This window comes from Lampetra fluviatilis, chromosome 70, assembly GCF_964198595.1.
Source record: "Lampetra fluviatilis chromosome 70, kcLamFluv1.1, whole genome shotgun sequence".
In the NCBI taxonomy this organism is placed as follows: domain Eukaryota; kingdom Metazoa; phylum Chordata; class Hyperoartia; order Petromyzontiformes; family Petromyzontidae; genus Lampetra; species Lampetra fluviatilis.
In genome coordinates, this window is record NC_136344.1 from 1,762,487 (window position 1) to 1,773,787 (window position 11,301).

At 63.1% G+C, this 11,301-nt stretch overlaps 1 protein-coding gene across 2 annotated transcripts; it reads right to left on the bottom strand.

The window, feature by feature from the left end:
• Positions 1-1,165: 1,165 nt before the first annotated feature.
• LOC144952902 (large neutral amino acids transporter small subunit 1-like) lies at positions 1,166-11,295 on the bottom strand. Of its 2 annotated transcripts, none has more exons than XM_078883383.1 (6): positions 11,257-11,295; positions 10,518-10,621; positions 3,947-4,043; positions 3,378-3,527; positions 2,369-2,543; positions 1,166-2,168 (listed from the first exon to the last, which is right to left on the bottom strand). In XM_078883383.1, exons 1-6 carry the CDS (start codon positions 11,281-11,283, stop codon positions 2,029-2,031), a joined length of 693 nt encoding a protein of 230 aa, XP_078739509.1. In that variant the 5' UTR covers positions 11,284-11,295; the 3' UTR covers positions 1,166-2,028. The 2 variants fall into 2 exon arrangements, with proteins under 2 accessions (XP_078739509.1, XP_078739510.1); XM_078883384.1 differs by having other exon boundaries at positions 2,045-2,191.
• Positions 11,296-11,301: the final 6 nt, after the last annotated feature.

Here is an 11,301-nt window from a genome sequence, read left to right on the forward strand (position 1 = left end):
TCTACTCACACTGCTGCTGCTGCTGGGACTCAGACTCGCACGGAGACCCGCACGGAGACCCGCACGGAGACCCGCACGGAGACCCGCACGGAGACCCGCACGGAGACCCGCACGGAGACTCGCACGGAGACTCGCACGGAGACTCGCACGGAGACTCGCACGGAGACTCGCACGGAGACTCGCACGGAGACTCGCACGGAGACTCGCACGGAGACTCGCACGGAGACTCGCACGGAGACTCGCACGGAGACTCGCACGGAGACTCGCACGGAGACCCGCACGGAGACCCGCACGGAGACCCGCACGGAGACCCGCACGGAGACCCGCACGGAGACTCGCACGGAGACCCGCACGGAGACCCGCACGGAGACTCGCACGGAGACTCGCACGGAGACTCGCACGGAGACTCGCACGGAGACTCGCACGGAGACTCGCACGGAGACCCGCACGGAGACCCGCACGGAGACCCGCACGGAGACCCGCACGGAGACCCGCACGGAGACCCGCACGGAGACCCGCACGGAGACCCGCACGGAGACCCGCACGGAGACCCGCACGGAGACCCGCACGGAGACCCGCACGGAGACCCGCACGGAGACCCGCACGGAGACTCGCACGGAGACTCGCACGGAGAGCCACACGGAGACCCGCACGGAGACTCGCACGGAGACTCGCACGGAGACCCGCACGGAGACCCGCACGGAGACCCGCACGGAGACCCGCACGGAGACCCGCACGGAGACCCGCACGGAGACTCGCACGGAGACCCGCACGGAGACCCGCACGGAGACCCGCACGGAGACCCGCACGGAGACCCGCACGGAGACTCGCACGGAGACTCGCACGGAGACCCGCACGGAGACCCGCACGGAGACCCGCACGGAGACCCGCACGGAGACCCGCACGGAGACCCGCACGGAGACCCGCACGGAGACCCGCACGGAGACCCGCACGGAGACTCGCACGGAGACTCGCACGGAGACCCGCACGGAGACCCGCACGGAGACCCGCACGGAGACCCGCACGGAGACCCGCACGGAGACCCGCACGGAGACCCGCACGGAGACCCGCACGGAGACTCGCACGGAGACTCGCACGGAGAGCCACACGAAGAGCCACAGACTCGCACGGAGAGCCACAGACTCACACGGAGACCCAGAGAGACTCGGGGTAAAACGGCACCGATGATGTTTTAACTCCTTCTGCTCGAACAGTGGCAAAGCACATGGAGGGGGGGGAGGGGGGGGAGGGGGGGTAAACAAGCGACTAAAGAAAAATATAAATATTTACATACACGCGAATAATAATAAAAAAACACTCACAACCAACTTTCGTTTTGTGTTTAAACCAGGAAGCTAAGACGACCACACTCCTGACCATCTCCCACGATGTCTATGGCTCTCTGTGTGAGTCTGTGGCTCTCTGCTGTGTGAGTCTATGGGTCTCTGTGATGAGTCTATGGTTCTCTGCTGTGTGAGTCTGTGGGTCTCTGCTGTGTGAGTCTGTGGCTCTCTGCTGTGTGAGTCTATGGGTCTCTGTGTGAGTCTGTGGCTCTCTGCTGTGTGAGTCTATGGGTCTCTGCTGTGTGAGTCTATGGGTCTCTGTGATGAGTCTATGGGTCTCTGTGATGAGTCTATGGGTCTCTGTGTGAGTCTATGGGTCTCTGTGATGAGTCTATGGGTCTCTGTGTGAGTCTGTGGGTCTCTGTGTGAGTCTGTGGGTCTCTGCTGTGTGAGTCTATGGGTCTCTGTGTGAGTCTGTGGGTCTCTGCTGTGTGAGTCTGTGGGTCTCTGCTGTGTGAGTCTATGGGTCTCTGCTGTGTGAGTCTATGGGTCTCTGTGTGAGTCTGTGGGTCTCTGCTGTGTGAGTCTATGGGTCTCTGCTGTGTGAGTCTATGGGTCTCTGTGTGAGTCTGTGGGTCTCTGCTGTGTGAGTCTATGGGTCTCTGTGATGAGTCTGTGGGTTCCCACGTTCCCACAGACAGGACTTGGTGTAGATCCGGCCTCCGGCTTTCCCCCCCCACCCCCCCTAAAAAAGTCCGATCCACCGCCCCGGACAAATCCGGTCCACCCCGTGCCGTGCCGGGCCGTGCCGGCGGGAGCTCCGTCCCGGTGGCGGTGGTGCCGGGGGTCGGGAGGTCACTCCTGCGGCACGACCATTAGGAGTTTCTGGAGGAAGATGGTGACGCTCTCTGGCGACAGGTGGAGAGACAGGCGGAGAGACACGCGGAGGTTACGGAGACACGGTGGTGTGGTGGTGGTGAGTGGTGTGGTGGTGGTGGTGCGGTGTGGTGGTGGTGTTGCGGTGGTGCTTGCGGTGTGGTGTTGTGATGGTGGTGTTTGTGTGGTAGTGGTGGTTGTGGTGTTACCCATTTTGCGCTGGAGCCGTGGTGGTCGCCTCCAGCGCACGCCGGCGTAGTAGAAGGGGAGGCCGCTGAAGAGGATGGCGGCTCCGATGGCGCACTCCGTGGGGGTCGCCCAGAACGAGACGATCACCAGGAAGAGGCAGCCCAGCACGAAGCTCACCGGCAGCAGCAAACTCACCTGCAGGACAGTCAACCACCATGCACCACTCACCACAACATTCACCACTCACCACCACCACCACGTGCCCAAACGAGCCCCCATTATTCTGCCACTGCCTCTTCCAGGGGATCGGCTGCTGCTGCTGCTGCTGTTGCTGCTGCTGCTGGTGTTGCTGCTGCTACTGCTGCTGATTCTGCTGCTGCTGTTAGATGCGTGGCGGAGCTTCGAGCGGAGCGTGGCGCGCTGTGGGACCTCCCGCGGAGCCCGAACGAGCCCCCATTCTGCCACGGCCTCTTCCAGGGGATCTGTTGCTGCTGCTGTTGCTGCTGCTGCTGCTGTAGCTGCTGCTGCTACTGCTGCTGCTGCTTTTGCTGCTGCTACTGCTGCTTTTGCTGCTGCTGCTACTGCTACTACTACTGCTGCCTGAAGCTGGCGCATTTAGCGCCGCAGAGGCTGCATGTGTAGTGATGCTGTTTGTGTTGCTGGCGACTTCGTGTGTTTCGTATCGGAATCGCATCCAGTGCTGTTGCTGCTGGCGGCAATAAAAGTTGTTTTAAAGTGAAACGTCTCTCTCTGTGTCTCTGTGTGTCTGTGTCTCTCTCTGTCTCTGTGTCTCTCTGTCTGTGTGTGTCTCTCTGTGTCTCTCTGTGTCTCTCTGTCTCTCTCTGTCTCTGTGTGTGTCTCTGTCTCTGTGTGTCTCTGTATCTCTGTGTGTGTCTGTGGGTCTTCACCTTGATGGGGCGGTTGAGGTCTGGCCGAGTGTACCGTAGCCACATCATCCCTGCTGTGTCTCTCTGTGCGTCTCTCTGTGTGTGTCTGTGTGTGTGTCTGTGTGTGTCTGTGTGTCATCACCTTGATGGGGCGGTTGAGGTCTGGCCGAGTGTACCGTAGCCACATCATGCCGGCGATGCACAGCCCCACGCACAGCCAGTTGAAGAAGCTGAACAGGTTGATGACGGAGAAGACGTCGCTGGAGACCGCGTAGACCAGCGTGAGGGCACACTGCGGGGGGAGACACGCGGAGAGACATGGAGACACGGGGGGAGAGACACGGGGAGAGACACGCAGGGAGAGACATGCGGGGAGACATGGAGACACTACGGGGGAGAGACATGGGGAGACATGGAGACACGTGGGGAGACATGGAGACACGCGGGGAGAGACACTGCGGGGGGAGAGACACGCGGGGACAGAGAGACACGCGGGGACAGAGAGACACGCGGGGAGAGACACTGGGGGAGACATGGAGACACGCGGGGAGAGACACGTGGAGACATGGAGACACGCGGAGAGAGACACGTGGGGGGAGAGACGCGGGGGGAGAGACGCGGGGAACGTACCCCCCCCCACCACAACCCCACCACCTTCCCACCACCCCCCACCACCACCCCACCACCCCCACCACCCCCCACCACGCTCACCGTGACGATGAGCGAGGGCACGGGTGTGAGCAGCGAGGTGTGGATCATGGACATCGCCTGGGGCAAGTGGCCCTCCCGGGCTCCCACGAAGAACATCCTGCACACACACAGGTACACACACATACACATACATACACACATACACAGTAATACACATACACACACACACACAATCACACACACAGTCACACACACAGACACACAGTCACACACACACAGTCACACACACACAGTCACACACACACAATCACACATACACACACACACATACACAATCACACACATACATACACACAGTCAGACACACAGACACACACACAGTCACACACACAGTCACACAGTCACACACACACACACAATCACACACAGTCACAAAGATAAAGATAAAGATCCCCCGTATAGCCTTAACAGACTGTAGGGGCAAGTGCTGTTAGCGAGCACCTATGAAGGCCAGAACGGTACACGAGGGGGTGGGTGGCCAGCACCACGCCCGACCGCCTTTGTCTCCCCAGTGGCGATGTTTACACACCGCACCAGGTACTCATTTAAGGCTGAGTCGACCTAGGGGAGGCCCAGGACCGGTTCAGATAATCGACACACAGTCACACACACACACAGTCACACACACACACAGTCACACACACACAGAGTCACACACACAGTCACACACACACACATACACACAGTCACACACACAGTCACACACACACAGACACACACACACACAAGTACACACATACACACAGTCACACACAGTCACACACAGTCACACACACACAGACACACACAGTCACACACACAGTCACACAGTCACACACACACAGTCACACACACACACAGTCACACACACAGAGTCACACACACAGTCACATACACACAGTCACACACACAGTCACACACACACAGTCACACACACACAGAGTCACACACACAGTCACACACACACACATACACACAGTCACACACAGTCACACACAGTCACACACACACAGACACACACAGTCACACACACAGTCACACAGTCACACACACACAATCACACACACACAGTCACACACACACAGAGTCACACACACACACAGTCACACACAGTCACACACACACAGTCACACACAGTCACACACACACAGTCACACACACAGTCACACACACACACACACACAGTCACACACACACACAGTCACACACAGACACAGACACACACAGACACACACACACACAAGTACACACAAGTACACACACACACAATCACACACAGTCACAGACACACACACACACAGTCACACACACACACAGTCACACACACACAGTCACACACACAGTCACACACACACAGTCACACACACACAGTCACACACACACACAAGTACACACACACACACATACACACACACATACACACATACACACACAGTCACACATACACACACACAGACACACAGTCACACACACACAGTCACACACACACACAGAGTCACACACACACAGAGTCACACACAGTCACACACACACAGTCACACACACACAGTCACACAATCACACACACACAGTCACACACACACAGACACACACACACACAATCACACACACACAGTCACACAGACACACACACACAGTCACACACACACACAGTCACACACACACACAGTCACACACACACACACAGACACACACACACACAGACACACACAGACACACACACACACAGTCACACACACACAAGTACACACAATCACACATACACACAGTCACACAGACACACACACATACACAGACACACAGTCACACAGACACACACAGACACACACACACAATCACACACACACAGTCACACAGACACACACACACAGTCACACACACACAGTCACACACACACACAGTCACACACACACACAAGTACACACAATCACACATACACACAGTCACACAGACACACACACACATACACAGACACACAGTCACACAGACACACACACAGACACACACACAGACATACACAGTCACACAGTTACACACACCACACACAATCACAGACACACACACATAGACACACACACACACAATCACACACACACAGTCACACACACACAGTCACACACAGACACACACACAGTCACACACACACACACAATCACAGTCACACACACACAATCACAGTCACACACACACAGTCACACACAGACACACACACAGTCACACACACAGTCACACACACACAGTCACACACAGACACACACACAGTCACACACACACAGTCACAGTCACACACACAGACACACAGACACAGACACACACACACACAGACACACACACACAGTCACACACAGACACACACACAGACACACACAGTGCTAGTTGGGGGCTGGTTGGGGGCTGGTTGGGGGCTGGTTGGGGGCTGGTTGGGGGCTGGTTGGGGGCTGGTTGGGGGCTGGTTGGGGGCTGGTTGGGGGCTGGTTGGGGGCTGGTTGGGGGCTGGTTGGGGGCTGGTTGGGGGCTGGTTGGGGGCTGGTTGGGGGCTGGTTGGGGGCTGGTTGGGGGCTGGTTGGGGGCTGGTTGGGGGCTGGTTGGGGGCTGGTTGGGGGCTGGTTGGGGGCTGGTTGGGGGCTGGTTGGGGCTGGTTGGGGGCTGGTTGGGGGCTGGTTGGGGGCTGGTTGGGGGCTGGTTGGGGGCTGGTTGGGGGGCTGGTTGGGGGCTGGTTGGGGGCTGGTTGGGGGCTGGTTGGGGGCTGGTTGGGGGCTGGTTGGGGGCTGGTTGGGGGCTGGTTGGGGGCTGGTTGGGGGCTGGTTGGGGGCTGGTTGGGGGCTGGTTGGGGGCTGGTTGGGGGCTGGTTGGGGGCTGGTTGGGGCTGGTTGGGGCTGGTTGGGGGCTGGTTGGGGGCTGGTTGGGGGCTGGTTGGGGGCTGGTTGGGGGCTGGTTGGGGGCTGGTTGGGGGCTGGTTGGGGGCTGGTTGGGGGCTGGTTGGGGGCTGGTTGGGGGCTGGTTGGGGGCTGGTTGGGGGCTGGTTGGGGGCTGGTTGGGGGCTGGTTGGGGGCTGGTTGGGGGCTGGTTGGGGGCTGGTTGGGGGCTGGTTGGGGGCTGGTTGGGGGCTGGTTGGGGGCTGGTTGGGGGCTGGTTGGGGGCTGGTTGGGGGCTGGTTGGGGGCTGGTTGGGGGCTGGTTGGGGGCTGGTTGGGGGCTGGTTGGGGCTGGTTGGGGGCTGGTTGGGGGCTGGTTGGGGCTGGTTGGGGGCTGGTTGGGGCTGGTTGGGGGCTGGTTGGGGGCTGGTTGGGGGCTGGTTGGGGGCTGGTTGGGGGCTGGTTGGGGGCTGGTTGGGGGCTGGTTGGGGCTGGTTGGGGCTGGTTGGGGGCTGGTTGGGGGCTGGTTGGGGGCTGGTTGGGGGCTGGTTGGGGGCTGGTTGGGGGCTGGTTGGGGGCTGGTTGGGGGCTGGTTGGGGGCTGGTTGGGGGCTGGTTGGGGGCTGGTTGGGGGCTGGTTGGGGCTGGTTGGGGCTGGTTGGGGGCTGGTTGGGGGCTGGTTGGGGCTGGTTGGGGGCTGGTTGGGGGCTGGTTGGGGCTGGTTGGGGGCTGGTTGGGGGCTGGTTGGGGGCTGGTTGGGGGCTGGTTGGGGGCTGGTTGGGGGCTGGTTGGGGGCTGGTTGGGGGCTGGTTGGGGGCTGGTTGGGGGCTGGTTGGGGGCTGGTTGGGGGCTGGTTGGGGGCTGGTTGGGGGCTGGTTGGGGGCTGGTTGGGGCTGGTTGGGGGCTGGTTGGGGGCTGGTTGGGGGCTGGTTGGGGGCTGGTTGGGGGCTGGTTGGGGGCTGGTTGGGGGCTGGTTGGGGGCTGGTTGGGGGCTGGTTGGGGGCTGGTTGGGGGGCTGGTTGGGGGCTGGTTGGGGGCTGGTTGGGGGCTGGTTGGGGGCTGGTTGGGGGCTGGTTGGGGGCTGGTTGGGGGCTGGTTGGGGCTGGTTGGGGGGGGCTGGTTGGGGGCTGGTTGGGGCTGGTTGGGGGCTGGTTGGGGGCTGGTTGGGGGCTGGTTGGGGGCTGGTTGGGGGCTGGTTGGGGGCTGGTTGGGGGCTGGTTGGGGGCTGGTTGGGGGCTGGTTGGGGGCTGGTTGGGGGCTGGTTGGGGGCTGGTTGGGGGCTGGTTGGGGGCTGGTTGGGGGCTGGTTGGGGGCTGGTTGGGGGCTGGTTGGGGGCTGGTTGGGGCTGGTTGGGGGGCTGGTTGGGGGCTGGTTGGGGGCTGGTTGGGGGCTGGTTGGGGGCTGGTTGGGGCTGGTTGGGGGCTGGTTGGGGGCTGGTTGGGGGCTGGTTGGGGGCTGGTTGGGGCTGGTTGGGGGCTGGTTGGGGGCTGGTTGGGGGCTGGTTGGGGGCTGGTTGGGGGCTGGTTGGGGGCTGGTTGGGGGCTGGTTGGGGCTGGTTGGGGGCTGGTTGGGGGCTGGTTGGGGGCTGGTTGGGGGCTGGTTGGGGGCTGGTTGGGGGCTGGTTGGGGGCTGGTTGGGGGCTGGTTGGGGGCTGGTTGGGGGCTGGTTGGGGGCTGGTTGGGGGCTGGTTGGGGGCTGGTTGGGGCTGGTTGGGGGCTGGTTGGGGGCTGGTTGGGGGGCTGGTTGGGGGCTGGTTGGGGGCTGGTTGGGGGCTGGTTGGGGGCTGGTTGGGGGCTGGTTGGGGGCTGGTTGGGGGCTGGTTGGGGGCTGGTTGGGGGCTGGTTGGGGGCTGGTTGGGGGCTGGTTGGGGGCTGGTTGGGGGCTGGTTGGGGGCTGGTTGGGGGCTGGTTGGGGGCTGGTTGGGGGCTGGTTGGGGGCTGGTTGGGGGCTGGTTGGGGGCTGGTTGGGGGCTGGTTGGGGGCTGGTTGGGGGCTGGTTGGGGGCTGGTTGGGGGCTGGTTGGGGGCTGGTTGGGGGCTGGTTGGGGGCTGGTTGGGGGCTGGTTGGGGGCTGGTTGGGGGCTGGTTGGGGGCTGGTTGGGGCTGGTTGGGGGCTGGTTGGGGGCTGGTTGGGGGCTGGTTGGGGGCTGGTTGGGGGCTGGTTGGGGGCTGGTTGGGGCTGGTTGGGGGCTGGTTGGGGGCTGGTTGGGGGCTGGTTGGGGGCTGGTTGGGGGCTGGTTGGGGGCTGGTTGGGGGCTGGTTGGGGGCTGGTTGGGGGCTGGTTGGGGGCTGGTTGGGGGCTGGTTGGGGGCTGGTTGGGGCTGGTTGGGGGCTGGTTGGGGGCTGGTTGGGGGCTGGTTGGGGGCTGGTTGGGGGCTGGTTGGGGGCTGGTTGGGGGCTGGTTGGGGGCTGGTTGGGGGCTGGTTGGGGGCTGGTTGGGGGCTGGTTGGGGGCTGGTTGGGGGCTGGTTGGGGGCTGGTTGGGGGCTGGTTGGGGCTGGTTGGGGGCTGGTTGGGGGCTGGTTGGGGCTGGTTGGGGCTGGTTGGGGGCTGGTTGGGGGCTGGTTGGGGGCTGGTTGGGGGCTGGTTGGGGGCTGGTTGGGGGCTGGTTGGGGGCTGGTTGGGGGCTGGTTGGGGGCTGGTTGGGGGCTGGTTGGGGGCTGGTTGGGGGCTGGTTGGGGGCTGGTTGGGGGCTGGTTGGGGGCTGGTTGGGGGCTGGTTGGGGGGTGGGGCTGGTTGGGGGCTGGTTGGGGGCTGGTTGGGGGCTGGTTGGGGGCTGGTTGGGGGCTGGTTGGGGGCTGGTTGGGGGCTGGTTGGGGGCTGGTTGGGGGCTGGTTGGGGGCTGGTTGGGGGCTGGTTGGGGGCTGGTTGGGGGCTGGTTGGGGGCTGGTTGGGGGCTGGTTGGGGGCTGGTTGGGGGCTGGTTGGGGGCTGGTTGGGGGCTGGTTGGGGGCTGGTTGGGGGCTGGTTGGGGGCTGGTTGGGGCTGGTTGGGGGCTGGTTGGGGCTGGTTGGGGGCTGGTTGGGGCTGTTGGGGCTGGTTGGGGGCTGGTTGGGGGCTGGTTGGGGGCTGGTTGGGGGCTGGTTGGGGGCTGGTTGGGGGCTGGTTGGGGGCTGTTGGGGGCTGGTTGGGGCTGTTGGGGGCTGGTTGGGGGCTGGTTGGGGGCTGGTTGGGGGCTGGTTGGGGGCTGGTTGGGGGCTGGTTGGGGGCTGGTTGGGGGCTGGTTGGGGGCTGGTTGGGGGCTGGTTGGGGGCTGGTTGGGGGCTGGTTGGGGCTGGTTGGGGGCTGGTTGGGGCTGGTTGGGGGCTGGTTGGGGGCTGGTTGGGGGCTGGTTGGGGGCTGGTTGGGGGCTGGTTGGGGGCTGGTTGGGGGGCTGGTTGGGGGCTGGTTGGGGGCTGGTTGGGGGCTGGTTGGGGGCTGGTTGGGGGCTGGTTGGGGGCTGGTTGGGGGCTGGTTGGGCTGGTTGGGGGCTGGTTGGGGGCTGGTTGGGGGCTGGTTGGGGGCTGGTTGGGGGCTGGTTGGGGGCTGGTTGGGGGCTGGTTGGGGGCTGGTTGGGGGCTGGTTGGGGGCTGGTTGGGGGCTGGTTGGGGGCTGGTTGGGGGCTGGTTGGGGGCTGGTTGGGGGCTGGTTGGGGCTGGTTGGGGCTGGTTGGGGGCTGGTTGGGGGCTGGTTGGGGGCTGGTTGGGGGCTGGTTGGGGGCTGGTTGGGGGCTGGTTGGGGCTGGTTGGGCGAGTGGAGTTTACCGGGCGGACGTGAAGAGTGAGCCGTTGACGGAGCCGAAGCAAGAGAGGCCGACGCACAGCGGGATGAGCCACGCCATGCGGCCCAGGTGGTAGTTGCCAAAGTCCTGCGGCGGTGGTGACGGTGGTGGTGACGGTGGTGGTGGTGGTGGTGATGGTGATGGTGGTGACAGTGGTGGTGGTGATGGTGGTGGTGATGGTGGTGGTGGTTGTGGTGGCGGTTGTGGTGGCGGTGGTGGTGGTGGTGGTGGAGGTGGTTGTGGTGGCGGTGGTGGTGGTGGTGGTGGTGATGGTGGTGACGGTGGTGGTGATGGTGGGGGTGGTGGTGAAGGTGGGGGTGGTGTTGGTGGTGGTGACGGTGGTGGTGGCGGTGGTGACGGTGGTGACGGTGGTGGTGATGGTGGTAAAGGTGGTGGTGACGGTGTTGGTGATGGTGGTGATGGTGGTGGTGGTGGTGGTGGTGGCGGTGGTGATGGTGGTGGTGGTGATGGCGGTGGTGGTGACGGTGGTGACGGTGATGGTGGTGGTGGTGGGGAGTGGTGCAAAGGGAAGAGAGAGACATGGTACAGTGACATTGCTGTTAATACACCACAACGACCACAACGACCACAACGACCACAACAACCACAACAACCACAACAACAACAACCACAACAACCACAACAACCACAACAACCACAACGACCACAACAACCACAACGACCACAACAACAACAACAACCACAACAACCGAGGCTCTCACCACTGCTACGGCCTCCGAGTGCAGCATCTCGCTGGGCGTGAGAGT

What these genes read in the sequence shown, in the direction of transcription:
- LOC144952902 (XM_078883383.1), bottom strand. Translation starts at nt 11,283, where the DNA reads ATGCTGCACTCGGAGGCCGTAGCAGTG. An exon ending in ACTCGGAGGCCGTAGCAGTG is followed by an intron (nt 10,622 to 11,256) that starts GTGAGAGCCTCG and finishes CCACCGCCGCAG; the next exon opens with GACTTTGGCAACTACCACCT. An exon ending in TCACTCTTCACGTCCGCCCG is followed by an intron (nt 4,044 to 10,517) that starts GTAAACTCCACT and finishes GTGTGTGTGCAG; the next exon opens with GATGTTCTTCGTGGGAGCCC.